Source organism: Pieris brassicae, chromosome 8 (genome assembly GCF_905147105.1).
Source record: "Pieris brassicae chromosome 8, ilPieBrab1.1, whole genome shotgun sequence".
Lineage (NCBI taxonomy): Eukaryota > Metazoa > Arthropoda > Insecta > Lepidoptera > Pieridae > Pieris > Pieris brassicae.
The window spans coordinates 3,542,334-3,567,542 of record NC_059672.1 but is presented as its reverse complement, the minus strand read 5'-3'; the positions used below and the strand labels follow the sequence as shown (position 1 = coordinate 3,567,542).

Here is a 25,209-nt window from a genome sequence, read left to right as displayed (position 1 = left end):
CTGCAAATATTTATATAAAACCCAACAATACTGAGGCAGAAATGCGTCTTCTTCGTACCTCGATTTGCAAGGACATACATTCTTACACTAAACTGATATTTAAAAAATAATTGCGAGACTCATATTCCAGACCTTCGGTCTCTCGTCTCTTAACTATTAATTAAATTAAAAAGAAATAATAGCCGATACCACGTCAATTAAATACATTTAAACGACATTGATCGTTCAGTATCCATATTACTCAAACCGCTCTTAATTTTAAATGCCACCTTGCAAGTAGCGGATCTTCGTAATCTATGCATAACCAAGAGAATAAACGTAATCAGGTTTCAGATAAAGTGTAATTTTATTCATGCATAGTTAAAACGTTTTATAAACAACAAACTCAACGGTTCACGCTACTTGAACGCTACGGCCTCAGAGAACCGCTATTTATTTAGTACTGTTGTGTTTTGCCTTATATTAGCTTTAAAATCTTCAAGAATTGTTATTTTCGCGTATTGTTTGTACTGTTGTAACTAGTTGTCCCGTAATGCTGTCGTAGCATTATGTTATATACCTTTACGCTTAGCTATAAACTAGACCTTCCTTGATACATGGACTATACAAAACTAAAACAAATTTTATCCAGTAGCTCTGGAGTTTAACGCGAACTACACTTAGATTAATATCATCTGTATTAGATGTAAGAAAAGTTTATATCGTTTAAAAAAATGCTTCGATCGGAGTTATTATATTGATAAAATACATATCAAATAATTACAGTCGCTAATTGTTTGTGGCATTAATCTTGAAAATCCATGGCCAGTTGTGAGATAGATAAAGTCCCTGGACACGATGGCAGGGAGTAGAAAATTATTAATAAATAAATTAAAAAAAAACATCGGACATACTATTACACAAAAAGCGATCACGCTACGTTATAATTCTGAGAAGCCAGTCGTAATTGCCAATACATTTTTCTCTATAAATCTAATCGCATCTATCTAAAAGCAAATCCTTTGATTTATATCTGGTAATATATGGAATGGAACAGGTTAGAGAGCAAGAGACACCCAGAAAGTAAACAATTAAATTAAGGATGACCGCATCAAAATGTTATTGTAAAATTGCATGTATTAACACTATCATTAAACGTGCCATTGTTATCCAACAATTGAACTTGTACAAATATTGATTACGTCATGTATATATGAAACAAATTACATAAGGGGGGGGGGGGTTCCCCCTCTTGTAAAACGTTACAATTACAAATAAAGCGTTATTGCTAATATTATTTTCCACTTTCCAGTACTTTACACCACATAATGGTATGTTTTAGGTATAAAGAGTCACTGGGGTTGGTCACGAAACGTTTTTCTATTGGATACAGAAACGTTACAGCGCGTTTCATGGAGGGTCAAGAATCTCAAAAATTGCATGACATAATACTCGAACGCTCCCTTAAAACGCTTATATCAGATGGGTAGAACATTAATATTTTTTTCTTATAGGCAAAAAGTCTACCATTTTGATTAAAAGAAATCGTCTAAAAAACTAGTTTACTCAAAAGTACCTACATAAGTGTTGCGTACAACACCGTAACCATTTGACGTATTGCCGAGTTTAAAACATACGATTCTATTATTTCTATGGTGTATTAACAAAAATAGTTTTTATATATTATGACAATACTATAAGAAGGTCTCGACACGGTGGCATATTTTTAGTGCATCAAATATGGACACGTATGTCTATACAATTTTTATTATCGTTTGTGCTTTAAATGGATAAGACGTTGTTTGAATACCAATGTGTATTGACATTTTAACATTATTTTGCCTTAATAGACTTCAACAAAAACAAAAACTTTTCAAACCATCAACAAAATCTCAAAAAGAAGGACTTAATTAGCAATATTTTATCTTAGAAAATAGACTAGAATGTCAAATTACTATTATTTTTAACTAACAGACCCTCGTTCCAAACAAATAATATGTATTGGTACTATATTATTTTGTAATATCTTATTAAATATATGTAAAAAGTACTACTTATTGTAATTATACTAAAAAAAATACAATTATACAAACCCAAAAACATATAACCATGTCAAAATATTCCTTAACGGAATATATCTATATAAATAACATTTAATCGCATAGTATGTTGCCAAGTGCAAAACTCAAAGACGACTGGACCAATTAGAGTTTTATTTTTAATAAGTCATATAAAAAGAAATTGCAACCAGTCTTTATGGGGCAGCTTAGAAAAATGTTCCATATGTTGGTATGTAGCCACTAAAACAGTAGGCTAAGTGAAAAACGAAGTTCGCGATGGCATCTAGTTCAATAATAAAATAAAATTTAGGGTTACTAGGCGTCGTAAGTCGAGGAGCAGACATTGCTAAATGCTTATTTCCTAGTACAAATTCTCAGAAGACTATAACAATTAAGTGATAATTTACAATAGTTACAGATAATAACTAGTTTCCTTATTACAAATTATCTCAAAATATTACGCAACACGTGTACTCAGAATCAATTCTATAATTAATATCAGTCGATGTAATGCGTCAAATAATAAAGCCGGGTGATCCATGGCAATAAACAAAATGTATATAAATATTTGGTCAGAACTGGCGGCCTATCCAATATTTCTTACGCCTTCAATACATTCGAAATCTATTAATTGTATATACAGCATAATCAACTATTACGGTAACATCCTACTTTTCAATATAATTTAGACAAGTGTGTCCAGATTTAGCAAGAATGTGTAATTACGACTTTGAATAAGCAACGATGAAACAACAAAAAGCACTGAAAATTACACCTTAACACGTATAAATAAAGTGTATTTTACATTTTAACTTTAAAGCATTCCAGCTTTCATATGACTAGGCACCTTGGTTTGAGGTTTTCGGTTCGATTTTGAGTCCAGACCACCAGACTCAAATATCTGGGTCACTGATTAGCAACCCAGTTATGTCATATTTTATAACCAAGTCAAATGAAACGCTTTTTTTTCTAAAAAATAATTAACATACTAACATTCGGAGCAGGTATAAAATCGTAAACTCTAGAATAAGGAAGGACAAGTTTTACAGTATTTTAAAAGACGTCTATTTTATTTATTGCATACCACAGGATCCGGCTTGCAATAATAAATAACGATTATAGAATCACTAAGTAAATCGTATTATTTAAGATACAAGGTGTTTTGAAATATGTTTTGGTTCCTACCTACTGTAAATATAATAACATAATAAGGATATTATGAAATGATATGATTAGAGTCGAGAATCAACGTTGAATGTTATGTCGTATATTATTGCAATTGGAATGTGTTTTACAGTATATTAACAAAACCACCGTTATCATTATTTAGAACACAGTACTGTTGCTAAAATATATAAAACGCAGATTTATGTTACATTTTTAAATTAGTACGTATATAAAAGTTTAACCTCTTCATTATTGCAATATAGACAACAAATGTTAAATATTTTACAGTAATACACATCTAGCGGCGAGTTAATGGACTTCATATTCCCTGATTCAATGATAATATTTCTTAATAGACAATCGGTCAGCCTTTTGACTAAGACATGCCGATGTCCTTGACTATACCAATATATTAATCGACTTGTTTTAGCCAGGAAACAAACCACCTTTGGGTGAAGAAATCACTCGCTTAACCACATACACCGTAGTAATACTTCTTTATTACGATTACTTATATATCCCTACATTACTGTAATAATAATAATTCAGTTATAACGATCCCAAAACTTCAAAGTAACGTTTTCGTTATGATAACATTGACGTGATAAACGCAAGTATTATTCCACAACATGCATTTGTACTTACGTAATTTATTTGTAACTAGTTTTATTGCTGGGTTTGTTTAACAGAAACATTTTATTAATTTAGTCTGATTACTGTTAAGTAAAGGACACGATTAATATTTATTTTAGTTCTAATAAAACCCAGTGGCGCTGCCCTTGGTCTTGGCCACAGTTTTCTTTATCTGTTTCGTGGTAATTTATTTTCTATATAGGCAAGTTGGTGATCAGACTTTTGTAAAAAAGTTCGTTGAGTTTTGGGTTTTCTCATGATTTACTTTTACTGTACGAGTAAGTGTTAAATGAGCATAGAAAAAATTCAATTGGTGCATGACCCGAGTTTCGAACCTACGACCTCAGGAATGAGAGTCAAAAGCCCAAGCTACTAGGGCTACATTGCTCACTTGTTAGTTTGAAGGACATAGGATTAGAACTTGAGGTGTTATCGATAAATTAATCTTTTGATATCACATTGAATGGATATACAGTACAGAATTGATATAAGCAGTGACAGCTCATAGTGACTCAATTACAATTATTACCTATCTTTAGACTAGCTTTAGTAGGTTAAATTTTTTTTACATATTAAACCTAGACATTTAATGGATTTCATAATAACCAGAACGGATGATAAATCAAATGCCGCTGAGCGTGCATTTAAAAATGCTTATAATTTTCTATTATTTATTTCTTATATTTGATTTGTAATTAATGTAAACAACCGTGAAGTGTTTATTTGTTTTTGACTCAAGATAAAATATGATATACGGCAAATATTTAGAAAGAAATAGGACATATAAATATTAGACTAAGTCTACATAATACACAAATCAATTACTATTTAAATACATTCTAAATTATTATATTACATTGCTTACAGCTCTAAGTCGTTTCAGTTAGTTCTCGGTTATCTATATATAATAAAATTGTGTATTGACTGTGTAAGTACCTAGAAAGATTAAGAGCAGCTGGCATTCCAGCCGGAACGAGAAGACGGCAGCGGTGTCCACATCCACTGCCCCCACACCATGTGTACCACGATCCAACACAAATCACCACCCGCACTCGGAACTATTGTGTCAATGTCAACGCAGTGTCATGGTTCACAGATTCTAATTGACCCGAATATAGATAACGGTGACGCAAAACCGTTTGGCAATTTACGATATGGAACTTTCCGGCGACCAAGGATAAGTGACAGGCCAAGAAAACAAAGGGAAGGGAACTTGGTCAGTCGGATAGGGAAAAATGTGTGACACAGTTCGCGGAGATCGTGGATTTAGGGGAGCGGAATAGGGAGCGCGCAACAGGGGTCGGTGTGGGGTCGATAAACTTTGAGCTAAAAAAAATGGGGTCTGCCGAGCCAGGGATCTGGCGGGATGTGTGTTTGCGAGGGTAGATACCCGGTGTCGCGTGACGCGTGACGGCGCGAGGCGGTCGTTCGGTGCGTCGCTCCGAATTCAACTGCCGCACGCGACGCGCGTAGTTCGCTGCAGTCACTCTTCGCTAGCTTCGAGCGCGTCTCGCCCCCGCAAGCCGAGATAACACCCCAACACCATAATATCTAATTTAATGGGTAAAATATCTTTTGAATACAGCATCTTATTGATTTTAATTAGATCTGTACCGTTTCTAGAATTAAAACTCGTGAAACAAACGTTTACAATATAACTCTGTTGTATTGTATTATTAATGTAATTACTAATATTTATGTGCAATATGGCCTGACAGTAGTGAATTCCAGTGAGCCAACGACCTTGAATACGCCATACCTAAAACCACTCGGATATCGGCCTCACCGAACCGAATTCGATTTGAGATTCAGAAAATCGACAAGAATAAAATAAGCAAACAAATTGCAAATTTCCAAATCGTATCAAAAACGGCGTTCAGTTTTGAAATTTGAATGTTTTAACTCAATATGTAGACACAGAGTGTATTGGATACTATCTTATGTTAATTATTATTTTTAGAAAATAAGGTAATTTTAAATTACTTATTAGCCTTAAGGTAGGTTAGATTGTAATGTTAAATAGTGTGTTTGAGCAGAGACATTTGAAAAAAAAAACACAATACTACTATAGAACGAAAAATCCGTTTAGGAAATACCCTTTGATCAAATGCATTAGATTTCAAGCACAAAGAACCACAATTAATTCCTCACCGTAATGCAACTTTTATAAGCTTAATCTAATGAATTTTTGTATAGAAATATATAGACATTGATTTCCTATCAAGACATCAGTCATTCTGTATGAAGTGTTTGTAGCAAGCCAGGAGTGAAATATTGTGAAATATTATATTCGACGAGAACCATCTTTAGCAATTTTTATTTTAGTTGCCATCCAGCCCACCCGCGCCGCGTCGTTCGCAGGATAAATATAAAATTTCTTAAGCACAAAGCACATCAACCGTTTTTTTTATACACAACACGATTGGCTTACTTATAAACTCCTTTCAACAAGTCAATGATTTTACTTATGATCCGTTATTTATATTTTACTTCGTATTTTTCAAACCGAAAGAAACATTTTTTTTTTTAAATTAGTTGTCAAAAAGATAATGATTATACCTACGAACTGCCTTCGTAGTTGTTAAAGTACAAAAAGTATTCACTAGGTCTGGGTTTAATTTACGGAGAAACACATTTTTTTTGTTAGTGAGACTAGATGGTACAATTCCTTTATAGGGACAGTTCCTTTAAGAAAACGGCGTACCAATTGTTAAAAGGCTGACAACGCACTCGCGATCTCTCTGGCATTGAGAGACCATGGGCGTTGCTTCACTTAACATCAGGAGACTAACATACTAAAAATATTAAACAATATAAATTTATTTGTTTTTTATAAGCACGTAATTGTAGTAGCAAATGCATTATTATATATAATTAAATAAAAAGGAGCGCAACTGTCGGCCACATGGCTTTCCAGCAATCTTTACAAACCACTATACAATTTAACAATATTAAACATCGGGTTACGGTACAACAAATCTATTGAAATGTCATTAATTTTTCGTAAAATTTACACAAATAATGAAAATTAACAATCATGTCATTGAACAAAGTTGCAATCTTGCACGAAACTCTTATTTATTATGATTATTTTAATTGAATGACTATTGTTTTTGTGTCAAGGAGTGTTTTGGAATATAATAATATAAATACACCTGTACCTACTGCGTAACAAAAAGTTTATACATATCAGATGTGGCTCCACCTTACAATAACGCACATGGCGCCAGGTCTTGGATTTGATAACCATAGTATTGACGACAAAAAAATGGAAGGACCAATAGAGCAACGATTACATTCGATACAGCTAATAACTATTTTTTTTCCTTCCAACCGGTGTTACGGTCTACTCTATAGTTAAAGAAATAAAACCAACCGTGACCTGTCAACTTCTGGGTGATGTTCAGGCCACGGGGGAATCTCATCTCATCGCATCGACACAGATTCAGAGTTAAGCAAATGCTGTGTGTCCTTGTAACAATACAGCTGAAGCTACGACAGGTACAATATTGAACAAATGCTATTTTGCTAATATCTATACACACATAAGTAAACTATATATATACTTCTTAATCTTGGGTTCGATTGCGAGATGAACGATCCAGAACGACATAAGGTATATAAAAAAATCCCTATCACTCCACGGCCACTAGTAACGATAAAACCTGTCTAATAAAATCAGCGATCGAACGTTCGTTTCATGAAATTGAACGGGACACAAAATATTTGAACGTAAATCTAAAATTGGCTTCGAATTATTGCTTTGTTACGCGAACAGTGTTAGTCTGTGCAAACGATAAGCGTATGGCCCCGTATTCAAAGGATTTATTATAAAAATATATTTCTACTAAAGATTAGGTCGGAATCGCATCATATTTCAGCTGTTTAGTTTAGTATCTAAGAATAATGTAGATATTAAGAAGGAATTTAACTTTTACGTTTTTTTCATTGTGACCAATCTGATGAAAACTAATGAGGCGTTCTGGTATTTTTGGTATATTTTTACAATACCTTAGATTAATGTAAGCCACTGGAAAAGTGGTCTGATGGAGTAAAAGACAGTGGAGTATCTTGGATAGACTTAGACCGAGAACAGAGCGAAATGGAGCCGCCTTAAAATTAAGGATTTACTAGGTTCAAGTTATTTTAATTTATATTAGTTTAATTTTGATTCTATGCCTGATGCGATACATTTAGTTGGATACCGTCTCTAGGTATGCGTCATCAGATTCAGGTAAGACATCATACATGTTGATAAATAAATGCCTAATACAATCAATCGAAAATGACTCATATGTTAAACAAAATAAAATCGAATATTGCATAAAAAATTAAAGAAATCTGAAACCGACATTTTCCAATAAAACTAATTTCTGCACTTTGTATACTCGCAATTTAAGTACTGATTACAGGTAAAATGACAATGTACAATGATTCGAATTTCAAAAGGAAAACGAAACAATACATTTGGGTCATGTTTGCGATTCCATTTTGTCTTTTGAATAATTTTAACGGTTTTGTATGAACAGAAATTGTACAAATTACTTTCATACAAAATATCTTCACATAATTTTTTATATCATTATAAAGACAACATAAAATAAAGACAAAAATTCAAACAAAATAAAACTGAAAATACTACGAATGTCTCTTATAAAAAATATTTTTCTTTTACCAATACAAACAAATGTTCTGTGCCTTAGAGGCGTTGTTAAAAAGCAGTAAACGTTTCATTGAATCATTTTGTATTATATTTGGTGCCGGCAACAAAATTATAAATTCGTTTTAAGTATAACATCGAAACGGGAATTATGGTGTGGTTTGACCACAGATAACGACCACACTATTTGTATGAATTCCTATATAATCGTAAAATTATATTAAACGTGTATTGCAGTGCAGCGTGAAACTCTCTTCCCTGAGGTTGTAGGTTCGAGCGCCGGCCACCGGCCACGGGAAAATAGTAAGCAATCCGACATCCCCGAAACGTGCAACACGAGGGGATAGTTAAAGGGTAAAGTTAAATATATGAATATTCGAAAAATTATTAAAATTATTTAGGGATTCAATTTCAGTTTATTATTGTTTTTAAAATTTACTTGCTGTGTTGCGTTAAATTTTTTCCAATAATTTCTTCCTAAAACCATCATTCAAAAAGGCTAAGGTGGTGGACGGTACAATGGTTGGAAAACACTGCCTCAGACCTAAAAACTACGGTTTTGCCTACTGACTAAACCCTAAAAGGTTGTAGCGCCACTGTCTAAACATTGTCATCTACACGTGTTCTTTAATATGTATTTTTCTCTCGTAATTAAAACAATAAAATAAAACCTTATATATATAAGGTCTATTAACAATATAGATATATAGCAAACTTCGTTTCGCCTTAATGTGATTTTTTAATAGCATACCAATAATTGTTACGTATGTTGGTATGATACAATGCTATAGACTGTTCGCTTTCAGGGAATAAAAACCTAAGTACTTAGTAAAACAACAATTTAATTTTATATTAATTATATATTTATACTTTCCCAGTTTCTTCTCTAAAAAACCTTCTTCAGAGGTTTCTTGAAGAAATAAATAAAAAATAACTCGAATTGGACTAGCCGTCTTCGAATTTTGTGCTTAGCAACAATTTTGCCATTTATTTTTTATTTATACAGATCACGCGTACTCCTAAATGCAAATAAATAAATAACAATATTCCTCTTGAATCGCACTATCAAAAGAATTAATTAAACGATAATTTATATACAGGCCAGGCAAACCTATTAATCTAATTCTTGGAAGTTAAAAACGGAAAATTAGCCTTGCTTAGGTTTTTTGTGAAGTCCGTAAAAAAGACCAACTCAAAGTAATTTATAACTGCTCAAAGTGTAGGTATAAAGTTAATTCGAATTTATGAAATATTAAAATACGATATTAATAAGGAAATAAGAATTTTGCTAAGCAGCGTAATAAAAAACTTTGATAAATAAGACTTCCTATATTAAAATTTTTAGTTTGACGACATGAGGAACGATATTATCGTGTATAATATTTGAAATATACAATGACGCAATTTGATGTTCTAATTGTACAAATAGATAGATCAAAGCTCAATGGATATAGTAGCCATATTTAGATTCCCTCAAGTTCTAATTATTTATAAAAAAAACTATATCTATCTAACTATGTTTATATATGCGTAAACTGAGTATAGACCACGTCTAATGTTAATCAATCCGTCAATAATAATGAGCGAGTATGACATCGTGTTTATACTTTATGGCTTATGATTTCTTGGTGTCGTGACCCTACGATTTAGAAAAGCCCTGAGACTTTTAAAATATGTAGATTCCCCTACAATATGCATAATCATATATATATGTTTTTTAAATATATCATATTTAGTTTTATTGCATAACGTGTATAATATGTATTGGATTTGCATATTGTGCTATACCTCGACTTTTTAAACTAAGATCTAACCCAACTAAGAACTTAAAATTTACGATTCTAAAGTGAATTTAAAAAGTTTATTTTAATGAAGCTATTCACGATGAAGCCTAAACTTTTTCATACTACACGTGAAACGCAATGCAAATTATTTTTCTAAAGGTTCCACTAGGTTGAAAACATTTCAATAATAAATAGAACCAATTTCATGAACTTCTAGTTAAGACAGCAAAATAAATACGGGGCTTGTAAGGACATTTTAGATCGATGGAGGTAATAGATGAGCTTTGGAGTTCCAACATTACACGATAAAATTCAGTGGCTTTTTAAATTTGGAATAGGTACTCTATATACGGTAAACAAGTTATAGCCCGTATATATTTCGAACCAATTCGACTTAGCGTCCTACAAGAAAAATCGTACCAATTTTTAAAAGGCCGACACCGCACTCGCTAGCCTCTGGTAATGAGTGTCAATGGGCGGTATCACTTAACATCAGGTGTGCCTTAGCTAGGGGCCTCGTGCCACTGTTCTATAAAAAACCCGTAAAACATAAATATTATTATGTATGTAATTTAGGTAAACGAAAGTGGAAACTTCATTATAAGCATAGTTATAGGTAGAAAATTAATATTAAAATAAAACTTCTGGTTACATAAGTAAAACGTAAAATCAAGTTCAATTTTACAAGAAATTAACTACAAACAAAAATTAAAGGAAAATAATAATAATACCAAATTAATGTAATAACGGAAAAAACTTCCAAGGGTTTATTATTATATTATAATAATACTTAGGTACGTCAGAACTACTTGTAAACACAGTAATTTTTAATTTTGCTTCAGATTTAGACGGCTCAGGAAGCAAACGAACACGCGGGTCACAATAAGTTAAGCGCTACCGCTGGCATGGACATCCGAAAACCAAAAAAATACGTTGATGGCCTATATGGTGGTACGCTCTTCAGTTGTTCCATAAGATACGGTTTCCTAAATACCTGAACTGGCAGCCGTTACCATATACTGCTGCTGGCAAGTCGTTCGTTCGTTGTTTCACTGGAAAATACTTTGTAAGTTTTACGAATAACACAATATGTATTAAAAATACACTTTTGTCTTTGTATTACGTCTTAAATCGTATAAGAACGGCTAAGAAATCCTCAAGAGCGATATCCAACAGAATTCCTCATTTTATACGATAGTCAAAAGAATCTATACAAACACGTCGACATATGCCCTTGTATAATTTACCTCCAACCTTCAAGTCCACTTACAATTTGAGTATACCGAGGTGGTATTGCGAAAGTACGAGCGTGAGGCGCATACGCACGTCACTTGACCATTTGCATTGACGCTTTAAATGCATTTACAGTTCCATGTGTAGTGCCATAACATAAATTTTGTGACGATATTTTTAATATAAAAATACTTTACTTATATATCGTCATAATCTTTTATTTAACACAGTTATTACGATAACCACAATAAAGAACAAACAAAATTCATTTACCTCACATCACTAATCGAAAAAGATTTGTTCTCCGATTATAATTTGTGCACTCACCGGGAATGGAACGTTGCAGGATTTTGACGAAATCGCTTAGCCGTGAAACCCCCAAGAGAAACAATAAATAATAATCTAGTTAAGTAGGACTTAATAAATACGATACGATTTCGGGACATCACTCAGGGAACTCGGGAACTCACAACCTGGTGGTAAGAGAAAACCCGATAGACCGATACTGTGGCGTTGGTGTGTTGGAGTTGTCAAGGACGTCGAAACAAAAGGGGTGCGAAGTCGGTCGTAAGAAGCACGAAATAGATTGCGATGGTGAAACAAACTCGAGGGTAAGGCCCACAAGGGCTGTGTATCCATTCATGATGAATAAACACGAGTCAATAATAAACCTTCAATAAAATGAATTCCTCCTCGTATCGCGACTTTTATACTCAACAATAAGACATTATACTTCCCACTAAACAGAATTCATTGTTGCAACAACGTTGTGTACGGTGGGTGGTCCATTAGTTCGAATGTTACTATAACTAATATAAGGAAAATCGGAAAACGACTTAAGTATTAAAATTCAGTGTTTCTACTATACTTTTTATATATCTACCTACATCATTAGCAAACCTGTAAATAAAATAAAAATATAATGCAACCGTAACGAGTCTGCCTCATTTTTCTTTTCTAGACAAGGAAACAGTAAACCTTCTATGTCTAACATACATCACACAAGTAATTCAGATCCCGGAGGAATACCTCTGTCTCAGTGAAGCATAGTTCTACTCCAGCAATCACCAGTTCCGCATATATAGCTACTTAACCTCGGTTCTGCACCAGAACTATATATGTGGAAAGACTGACGAATCTAAGGTAAATTAGTAATATTATAACTATTGTTTGTAAATATCAAAATCAAAACTCGAGACTTGGTAAGTATGTCTTGCTTAGGTCAAAAACGACTTGAATTTTGATGTGCAGAAGACTTTCGTTTTAGTCTGCATCAAGCTCCAGGACAAGATGCCTTTTAGCGTGTTCATGACGCACATAGAAGAACAAACACCATTACTTTTAGGTCGGGATTCAAACAACTGTTCTCACTACTCGTCCACACGTTTCAGTGAATAACCTTAATAAGACTTAGGGTCTGTTTTACAATGTATGCATAAAGTACCAAATAGCAATGCAACATAAATTATTTCGAAGATAAAAGCTCCGAATAAGAAACTTCACGTTTTATCAGAGTCAATAATAGTGTTTATCCTATCAATAAGTAATAAATAGCTTATTTAGAACTTATCCGTACATTGTGAAACAGACCCTTAGGTAAACAGTTAATGATTTTGTTTATCGAGCTAATAATTATTTTTAATATATACGTACAATTTAGCTGTCAAAGTTTTAAAATTTATTGCTATTTATTTATTTTTACCTACAATTCTCTCAATTCCATACATACCTCACCCATTCTTGTGCTCATATAAGGGTATAATGCAATCGAATACCTAAGACAACATTTTTAAGAAAATTAATTCAATATCATATATAGATAAAGTAAATAAATTAACAGGGAATCTCGTGTATGCTATTGAATACAGAATGACGGACCGACTTAGAAGTCATTGTCTTTAGTAGTCTCAAATGAGGAAAAGTTATTAGAACAATGTATGTGTAACTACATACATTTATATAATTAAAATTAATCGCAAAATATACTGCAAAGCTCAAAACTTGAAGCTGGACCAATTCGATCTATTTCCTTTCTTGAACTCTGAGGAAGGTTGACATAGAGAAATATTGGAAGAAAGGCGAAATAGAAAAATCATAATCAAAATAAATGTAAAAATTAGGAATTCGCCTTCTTGTCGATATTCTTATAGAAATATCGTCAATATCGAAACCAACGCTTAGTGTATTAAAAATATATCAAGTTTGGTTAAAGTTTTTAATTTTTATTAAATTAATAAGATTAAAGGTTTCGTTAATTAAAAGTAATAATTCAATTTAAATAAATAACTGTTAATAATTAAAATTAACATTGCTAAGATTCTCATATTTTGGTGAGAAAGTCGGATACGCATGTATATCTGTATACGACCTAAAGTGGAAAATAATCACTCAAATGCAACTATCATTTGATTGTCATTAAAGATGCCTACAATAATGTGTTTCATAGTAGTTGTTCCACAACTGAGCGTTTTCTAAGGCAGTTTCTGCCGCGCACCACCACTATGTGGAACCAGCTGCGCACTGAAGTATTTCCGAACCAATTCGACTTAGGGTCCTTCCGATATCTTTGGTCTGTCTTAAAAATGTATTAAGTTTTGACACAAATATATGTGTTATATTCAATTGTACACCTGCGTTAACTAATCAAACATATATTGTTTGTCATGTCAAATAAGAACGTAACTATTTTTCAAATATATTTTAATTAATTGGCATATTTTATTAAAGATCTTCAAGGTGATGTATATCATAATTTTGCGTCGACAACTTGCGCAAGAGTCGATTATAATACGCCATTAATTAAAGATGTATATAGTTGTATAGTTATGTACATATATAAATGTGACAGTGGAAGCCTCTAAAGCCTATTACGAAATACTGTCCTCATATGTGAGTTATAAATACTATACAAACACACCGTATTTATCAATTTACATGCAGATCATTAGGAGAAACAAATCCAATGCAATGTTTAACAGAAATCTATGGAATTGTATGAGAAATAACTTCGTGTACAAACAAATAGCACCGAAGTTTATATATATAATTATAGGAAAAACTCATTATTAAAATGATGAAATGTCTGCCAATGTCACGTAGGCGGTTTGGGAGCCGAAAGCTCTTGTAATTGTCGTAATTATTGTTAAAACACGTGTCCGTCTATCATAAATTATCGTCAATATCAAATAGACAAGATACTATTGCGGAACGGAGCAATTGTCTACAAGTCACCTAGATACAATTGATCATTAATTGTCTGTCGACAACTTTCAAATTAATGCACTTACAAGTTTGGTACATATCTGGGGTCATTGCGATATCTGAAGTCTAGATGTCAAAATGTTCATTTCCTACGCGTTGTGGTTAAGCAATTTTTGTTGGAATATACAGATCTAATTCTTAATCAATCTGTTCATTTAACCAGACAGAATAACGCAAATCATACAGTAGTTTTTTAGTACCAAAAAGAAAACATGAATTTATTAAGTGGTAAAGTTCCTAGAGAACATACGTGTAAAACCTATTAATTTATTAGCTCAAGAAATTTATTGTAACAAATCAAATAAAATAAAAAATTGTTTATCGTATTGGTAAAATATTATAATTCACATTGTATACAAAAAAAAAAAATATGCTATTCAATTTATTTGTTCACCACTATAATAATTACAGTCTCACATATCGGAGGTAGAGGAAAATGATTTGAAACTTATCAAAATAACAATTATTTTTATATGTAACAAGCGGCTTTGTTCGTGTGCAAACAGGAATACACAAATAAATTTTTATTCATATATGTATTCCTGTGTCATCACAGGAATTGGAGCTTGCATTCATTTGTTTCATACTTCTATTTGTTGCAACTTGATCATTCATACAACCTAAATTGCTCTTTCGTTTCCTTCTGTCAAATTGTTTTTACGCTGCGATTAAGTGACACATGAGTACTTCAGTTGCAATTAACAATTTATTTTTAATCAATAAAAAAAAATCAATGGCACTACAACATTTTTAGGTCTCACAGTTCTGTATCTGTTTCATGATCATTTGTTAATCCAATAGGAAAGTAGGTAATCAGCCTCCTGTACGTGACACACCCCGTCGACATTTTTGGTCTACGGCGAGCCGGTTTCCTCGCGATGTCATTCCTTCACCGTCGAGTTGATAAATGCGCACTTAGAAAGAAAATCCATTGGGATCGAACCCACGATCTCAGGGATGGGAGTCGCATGCTGAAGCCACTAGGCCATCACTGCTCTCTTGGGAAAATTTCAGGGTAATAAAATTACCTATATTTTGTATTTTTGAAACATCATATTAGTAACTATCTATTGTACTTATTAAAAAAAGTCTCAATTGACAGACCGGCGACAACACATTATAAGAATTTCTACGCCAATCTTTTTTTATCGCCAAGTTTTGTACAAGGAATATTTCGGGAAAACATAACGCCATGCTTCAATTGACATATTGAAACAAACATAATAATACAAACGCTTCAGCAGGCAAAATATAAGCACCCGTATATATAAATTCTATCTAAAAGCAATCCATGATATATGTTAAGCCGTAACACGTAAGTAGTTAACGAATTCTATAACAGAAAACATTCATAAATAAAATAAAAAGAAACAAATATAATTAAATTAATACATAAAAAAAAACTATTGAGCATCTAATAACAATATCGAATAACTGGATTCTAGAGTAAAATAATATATATTATAAAGTATACGGAGACAATCAATTAATGAATACGGTTTCTACGTAATTAATATAATAGCCACATTGTCAGACAAGAAATAAGTTCAAATATTGGCTTTAAGCGTTTGTTTAACAACCAATTAGGTTCTCCGAAAAGAAAGACTGAAGATTCCACTTAATGGAAAAGGTTGGAGCAAGCCTTTGCAACTTTCAAATATTAGAATAGTTTTTTCAAACTTCTAGTACTTAGTTTAATTTTAATTTGTAATTTTTAGTAGTATAATGAACTATGTTTATGTGTGTACCTAAGTTGATCTGATTAAAGGGCTATACAGTCAAAACCGTTTACGACGACATCGTTTAGAACAACACCGGTTATATTGACGAAAATCAAAGGTCCCGCCGAGTAAAAGTATTAGGAACTTAATAACAACGTCATCGGCTGTTACGACTATCGGTTTTTGCCACCAAATATCCCTTCGATGTCGTTATCGTCGTCCTACTACTGTTAAAAAAAATGTATGTATACGGTTTCTATGCAAGAATCATATATTTAATTTTTACATAGCCCTGTTCGCTATAACTTTGCTGTTTAATATGTATTGATTTTGTGGACGTTTTGCTTCGACATTAATATTTTTTAAATAATTTTTTAGAATAGGTTGAACGTCCTAGACGTAACCAAAGACTTGGAGCTGCTAGATGGTGACCGCATCTTGGTTCAAGGGCGTTGGGTGAATGCCACTTGTTATTTTTTGCTTTCAAAACTTAGCCTACCAAAACCGGACTTGTACCATGTCAACTGTGGCCGAAAATCTACCCTTAATATGTTTATTGTTAGGAGATTTTAACTATCGACTATTATCGACTTAAAAAAAAATTAATATGATATCACTGTATGATCGGAGCACTTTAGCTGGTTATACCTTCTTATATAAACTGCTAAATAATCATATACAGAGCAGTGACCTCTTACAAGATATTAAAATTGTCGTCCCGTACTCATTCCCTAGGTCTAAAATCAGAAATATCTTCCAAATTCTTCCTACAAAAACCAACCTAGGAGTCCAAGCACCTCTCTTTCGACTTCTTCGTGATTTTAACGGAATGAATAGTGCTTATCTGGAGCTGGATATATATAGATATAGTGGGCTGATCGGTTTTAGAGAAAGCATAGTTAGGTGCCTATCTCGAACCTAATTCGCTGTTTTGATGATTATTTTTTTGTATTATATGTTTTAATTGTATTGTTTTATGTATGTGTGTATTTTTTAATTTCTTTTTTGAAACACTTATGTTTACTTCAATTGTCTTACATTTTAGATGAATGATTATATAAAATATGTAGTAGATTAAGTACAATGTATGATGTAGTAAGCTTTAATAAATAACAAAAAATAAACATAATGTGTCCGAGATCCCGGCATGAGTATGAAATAAAACTTTTCGTCTTATAATGCATATTGTCCTCTATTTATATAACCCCAATTCGTTAATCCATTTTTCTCATTCTGTTGACGATTCTACTATGCATACAAAATATTTTAAAAAGTTGACTCTCGTTTTCTATATATCCATGCCATATATTTCGTTCGTACAATTAAGTGTAATATTTTCTAAAATAACTGTGACTCAGTTATTCTGAATATAAAATGGGATGATGCACAATTTCATGTGCAAATAAGAAAAACACTAAGTCTACATAAAGATAAGTCGCACCTGCGACGTGGAATAACTATAACTAGGTAAGCCTTTGTTCTTCCAAAGCAGGGCTCTACAAAAATTATCCTTTCTTTTTTGCCACTGCCCGAGCAGGTAGGCTGAATACAATAACACTGTAAGGGTAACTATGATATGTTATGATGTGTGTGTATAAACTAAAATACTTTTATACGATAAGTATGTAGGTAATAGTAGTATGATTAATTTTAATAAAACACATGAGCTTTCAATTTAAAAAAAAAATCTATATCTCACTGATTATTTGCTATTAACTGATATTTAAAACGGTTTTTTCACTAAAAACCAAACTTCTCTGGCTTTTTGTATTGTACATATGTTTTATACCATAGAGCCACAATAGCAATAGGTACCTAACTTATAATTGAGATAACAAGGCTGTCCAAATTAGCCAAGAGGGAGTAATTTGCCATAAACTAAAGGTCAAACAATCAGGAAACACTGTATAATAATATGAGTTATGTATTATAAAAATCTTTGCAAACTGCTTTGACTACCTGAAAATATATCTATAATAAGAAGTCATTAAAAACATTGAAACCAATGTATTCAGAATTGTATTAAATATTCACAGCCACTATACAAATAGTAATCAAAAAGTAATTATAAACAAGGTAAAGACAATGGAATTATCAGTTATATTTTATAAAAATTATATGCAAACAAAATTATGGAATAAAGTCGTTATCATAAAGTCATTCAAAGGATCATTTTTTAGCAATCTTAGAGGTCATCTGTGGGTAAAGTGACTGTATCAAGGCCAGCAGCAAACTTAACAGTTTCCTTTGAGGGTTTAAATATTTAAATTCAACCTTTTGTTATGATAATGTATCTGATACATGTGTGACTAAGTTTGGAGTTGGATTAAATTGGACTCAAGTACAGATTTCGGAAACAGATTTGTGTGAAGTCCTTTAACAAAACCATAATGTTTGCATACAACTCATTGAGCAATCATTCAAGTGAATTCCCATTACACATTCCTAAGAAACACAAATTACTATTATTTTTCCCAAGGAATCAAAGTCAGGATGAACAACATTTATGCCTCAGCTACAATACAATGTATTTATATAATATAATATCTTGTATATAGTTATGTTTGTATGAACATAAAATATATTTGCAAGACAAACCAAATAATCATTTAATTTATTTCTCACTGTCCACATAAACATGTTCATAACATGTATATAGTACTTGCCACTTAGTTAAATAGACGAATTATGTACTTTTAAAGTATATGTTAGTCATAAATCCCTTATGTAAAATATTTTAGATTATAAGATTTGGAAATTTGATATATGTAGTTTAAAATGGTATTTAACTAAAGACAGTCATACTTTGCATTTCTCTCTATAGTCAGTAATAATAAATTAACATTAACTGTTTACTAATTAAATATTTAATCCCAATTAGCATAGAGTAGATAAAAGAGGACTCAATACCACAAAAAGCTATTACAGTCATAAGATGTCATTGCAAATATGTAAACAATAATTATATGATATTATTACTCTAACCATAGGTACTAAACCTGTTTAGTTTAATAACAACAATTTATAATATACTAAGATATAAATTTTATCTATAAAATATATAATTCATTTACCAGATGCTCTGTTCATCAAAACACTATCAAATTATTTAAGCTTTTGTTAAAATGATTTTTAAACTAATGATATTCCAATGTATATTAAAAATTAATAATCACACAGATTTAAAATTGCATTAATATAATATTTTATAGTCTTACCAAGTCATGTTCCTAAATTTTTATTCAATTTTACGTTAAGTATTATACGAAATAAGGTCTTATTACTTTATGAAATACCTAAGTGGTATTTTTAGATATATTTATAAAAAGATTACGGAGCTAATTCTACCTAACGTCTATTAGAAACATTAACTATAAACATTAAAATTATTTATATTTTAGATGAACATATTCTCAGTCAAATAAGATTTCAGCATTTGCAGCTGTCGGATCGATTTTCAATTTTTTCTTTGAAACCCAAGCGTCAGTAGAAACAATGAAACTTTTTTACCTTCGTTTTTGTGACTCCACGATGCCGCTTTAGGTTCCCAGCACGTACTACAGTTATTCACAGCACTTATCATCACAATTCTATAACTAGTTTGATACCAATTCTACCATAAAAAGATAGATGATAACTTATATATTCAAATAAAATAATATTTTAACTTAAAATACACAAGCTGGATACAAGCAAGGTTTCGAACATGACACAAAACCAGTGTTGCCATATGAGGAGTCGCAATTACCTATTAGTTATTACACCCAAGTAAACAAGCACCTTATAAAATAGCCAAGAAAATGTTTTTCATTTAATAACGTACAACCTTTAACTTAAGCATTATTTAAATGTTGATATACCGTATAGTATAGTCTTCCAATAAGCAAATTTTGATAATACACACTCTATTCCGATTTATAGTTATACCTAAATCTTGTTATTTTTCTATTTTATACTAACCAGGCACCAAATTTTTTAATTTTGTTTATATTTCCTTTTTATTAATTTTAATTAACCATTTTTTTTATTATTATATGGGCTTCAAAAATGTAAATACTGTGTATTTGACTGTTATGTTAACTAATACACATTTTTTTCTAAATGTGTAATTTAGTAACTTATTATTAAGAAAATATGAGAAACGTATTCGAAAATGTTAAATAATAATCTTAAATTAGAAAAAATATTTTAATACGACTTATATTTCGTTGAACCTTTTTTGATTGGGAAATAATAAGGATTCTAGCAATTAATAAGGACCTGAGTTTTGAGTGGAAAAAGTTAAGGTGGCAACATCAAACATAACAATTTAACGAAAAAACTAAAAGAGAACGACCGGAATACAACGCGCTTGCGTCAAAAAAATTTAAACTTTGGTCGGTAACGCAGTACATTTACAGTCGGAAGAATCGGTAAAACAGTCAAAGATTGGATACTTTACACAATTTATAGAAACAGCTGATGAACAGAAGACATGAGATGTATTTTAATAACACTAGTACCTTATAATGTGGTACTACTATAATTGCTGACCTAAAAAGATTAATCATTTTATATGGTTATAAAAATAATATACTCCTTAAAATACAAACATAAAGCTAACTTATCTTGAAACAATTTCAAAAATCCTCGTTAGATGTCACTCAACAAAACATAGCGATAATATAAGGAAACTTGGTAGTACGTACCTTATATGATAGATGTCGCTATCACAAAAAAACAATATACGTGGTTTAAAGAAGGTTAAAAATTCATAGCATAAATTATTGCATTTTTAATAAATTTATGATGAGCTAAATATGTCATTACAATTATTGTATATTAAGGGCAACTATTATGTATAATTCTTTATTCAGTTCGACGAAAGATGGAGCTATAATAACCGAATATGTTTGTCACCTGGCAATAAATAATTTTAAACAAAGTACAAAAATATTCGTCCATATTTTACCACATCTACTTTTTTAAGCTTAATTTCTAAAAAATATAAACACAAGATTTCTAGATACTCTGATAAAAAACATTTCAATATATCTTCCACGTGTTTGTCATACTATCTTTTACGAGCTGAACAAATGCTGAAATGTTATGAAATATGAACCACATTTTATTTATGGGTGTGCTCAATTTCATGCTTAATTAACTTTGAACATCCGACTCAATAAAATTTAGTTGGTGGCCAAAGTTATGGCACCTTGCATGTTAAATTATTAAAATATATACCGACGTTAAACCGAGTAAATATTCTTAAATTTGAAAATCAACCGCATTCATTACACAATTTTTAAATGGAAGAAAATGTGTTTGTGTACTAGTGTACACACGTAAGAAGTTAAACTTCTTTATGACCTTTTTTTAGAAAAATGATCTACTATATGCAACTCTACAGAAATTGGTTAAATTAGATAAAGTTTAACAAAAGGCTTTTAATATCATACATATATGTATACAATTATTTCATTTTACCTTATTACTACTAAGATTATTACAGAATTTCAGTAATTGTAATAGAATTATTACTATCATTGTTACCGTTAATATATATTTTTGTTATTAATGGCTTCGAATCTCTTTGAATCAACCGTGGTAGGGACAAGAAAAAGATGGTACGTAACGGAAAAATGTGACGCCTAACCGAACAATGTGTAGGTGATTTTATTTCCAACGCTGATAAAGAAGTTTGACTTTAAAAAAATTATATGTTTTCTGTTAACGTTAACCTAATAACAAAAATACATATGTACTGTTTGCCGTAATTACAAAATAATTTTCAATTTACGCAGCGCCTACAGCGTTATCGGAGTAGTTTTCACGCCTAAAATCAACACATAAAAACATTTCAACTTAGCTTTCTTTGTACCGAAATTTTTCGCTGACGCGTCAACGTAAGTCGGCGAATTGGCCTCGTTTTATGGGCCACGTCAAAGGACCAAAGGGCGTAAGAACGTTTGCTTCCTCAAGTGGCCTTATTAGGACCTTTGTTGAGTTACTGAGGTTTAAACGATGTCTTTGAGATAAATTGGGTCGGTGTTTGAGACTTGATCAAAGATAATGTTCCTACTTTTATACGGCTATTAAATTGCTTTAAATGACAAACTTAAGAAAATAATTACTCTGACATCAGGTAAAATTTGTTGGAATTTATACAGACTGCGACCTTTATACCAAACATATATAGATTATACTTAAAGGTAAATAAAGTGGCGCTACAATGTTTTTAGGTCTGCTCCAAAGATTTTTGTATCTGTTTCATGATCATTTGTTAATCTAATAGGCAAGTAGATAAGGCATGTCCTGTGTGTCCATACACACACCGATTTTAGGTCCAAGGAAAGGTGGTTTCCTCACGATGTTTTTAACGTTCGAGCGAATGTTAAATGCACATAGAAAGAAAGTCAATTGGTACACAGCTGGGGATCGACCTACTACCTCAGAGATGGGAGTCGCTCGCCTAGTATTTATTTTTAAATTGAAACGAGTGAAAATCTCAAGGACATAGTTATGCAGTTATTAATAGGGGGTACATATATATATTATGTTAGATAAACTAATCATTATTACACTTACTGCAGTATTTATTTGGTAATTAACTATTAAAAGACGGTAATCAGCTAGAGTTAAACAATTAACGGAGTAGATGTATGCTAACGCAGCACCTAAAGGCGCTTTAGGTGGTGCGTCGAAATCCCGTGATTTCTTCTATTTGACGATCGAAGGCCATGACGATGTCAGGAGTAGATGGATAAGTACAAGACTGGGTAAGTACAAATCTGTAACATTGGAACACTGGAAAGTGTATGATGAATATTATGTTATAATTGTGTCAAGAAAAAATGTTATTATAAGAAAATAATAGATAATATAGACGTTACGAAATTAAACAATATAGAAACTACGTTTTCTTCACCACATTCCTGAACTTTCTACTATTATTTCCAATGTGTTGAAGAAAAAAAAATAGATTTCTATAGAACATTAGTTAGGTAACATGTATAGACCTATTTAATCTTTGAAAACGTAGAGAACGTCATAATATTCTACTATAGTTAAATCTTAAACTTTAAGAAGTCAAACCGCTAAATACATAAGCATAACGTAATCCTATTCCTTAACACACAGTTTGCCTTCTCGGAATTAATCTAAGCAGGTTCAGTTAAGGCTTCGAATGACCTGGATACGTGAGGAGGCTGCATCGCAGGGCAGGGGTGCGGCGAATCGATGCGTTGCCATAGCAACTGCGACGTCTGCCGAGGAGCCTGCGCTCTACTATCCCTTTCTGTCTCGCTTCGATAATATCATATCACCGTCTTGGATCGAAAAACTCACTTAACCCTCCCAAGCTGCCGCTACGAGCGTCGAATTAAAGTTCAACGACGGAGGTTCTATTTTCAAATAATTCTACCTGCACTTAGGACGTTTGTTGTCGTAACATGCTACGATATAACATAAAGAAGAAACTGTTTCTGGAGTCAATAAAGACAAAAAGACAGTACAGTTTGAAGCATTTCCACTTTTAGCGTATTGGATATAGGGTCGAGTTTTATCTTTGTGCAGATGTGGAGTCACCTGTGTATGTGGTTAAGTTATCCGGACTCGGTGGGTGGCTTTACAAGATATTTGGGGCTTGTTCCGAGTCTGTTAACATCTGGCCCCTTGAAGGGTGAAGTCTACGTTTCAGGACGGTCGCTGTAATTAATTATTTATTTTCGTTTCGGTTTGTTTGCGGTCTAATTAGAAAGGGTAGATTATTACTGAGATTCTGCAATATAAACTCAATCAAATCTTAATTGAGATATTATATTTGTATGGATAGTATTTGTCTGTAGTTTGACTTACAAATATGAAGATTAAATATCACGTGAATGTCTAATTTATTTGCAATAGTATGGTCTAAAAATGTTATGGTGGTACAATGTAAAGTTCGTATATTCTGCCACACATAATGACGTGCAAATTTATCTTATATGCCACATATAATGACGTGCAAATAGTTTTTTTTTGTATTTTAAGTGACAGGAGAAGCGTAACAACATCTGCAGCTATTTTAAAAACTCGTATACAAATAAAACCACTTTCTCTGCAGCTGTGATACTTTTGACATTTAACACCTTTCGTCTTCAGTCACCGTGACCACGCACGCTGAAAAGTACGCGAAACGTCGGTAATTTTTTTTAGAATTATGTAAAGAACTATAAGTTTTAAAAATAATACATAGCTTTAATCCGTTCAAGAAGTGTTTTTCTTAAGATGTTTAATTGATTTTAAATTTACATTTACTAGCAAATTGCAAGTCAAGGGCGTAGAGCGGGCAAGAAGAACTGGCAAGAAACAATCAGCACTCTTTTTAATTGATTTAAAGAGATAAACATTTGAATTATCTGTGCTACATCTCAGAATATAAGAAAATGAGTGCCTAAGGGAAATATATTTTGTATTCGCTCCGATGTTACAAGCTTAAAAAATTTCCAGCTTTAGTAGGCTGGAGTTCAAGCTACTCCTACTGTACACAGATACATATTATTTATAACAAGGACTACGTAAGTATAAAGAAAGTAGCTTTTGTTCTCTTTGGCTAATTCCTTAACTATATTGTTTAACTATATTATATCAATACGCCATAAGCAAAATATCATTTTTAAAGTATGACTAGGTTCTACTTATTTAACAACTTTTTGTATACAGTATTTACAATTTTCTTACCCTACAGTATT

General features: G+C 31.9%; 1 protein-coding gene across 2 annotated transcripts in view; it reads right to left on the bottom strand.

Moving 5' to 3' along the window:
• The window catches only part of LOC123712914 (protein gustavus), a 69,816-nt gene extending 49,595 nt beyond the window's left edge, over positions 1-20,221 (bottom strand). The window contains exon 1 of one of the 2 annotated variants that reach the window (XM_045666285.1): positions 20,009-20,221. Coding sequence is in view for 1 of the 2 variants with exons in the window: in XM_045666284.1 (XP_045522240.1) it covers positions 4,776-4,801 (26 nt within the window). In the remaining variant the exon portion in view is untranslated. Of the gene's footprint in view, positions 1-4,775; positions 5,297-20,008 lie in introns of those variants that run through there. The other variant, XM_045666284.1, reaches the window with a different exon arrangement.
• Between the last annotated feature and the right edge of the window lie 4,988 nt (positions 20,222-25,209).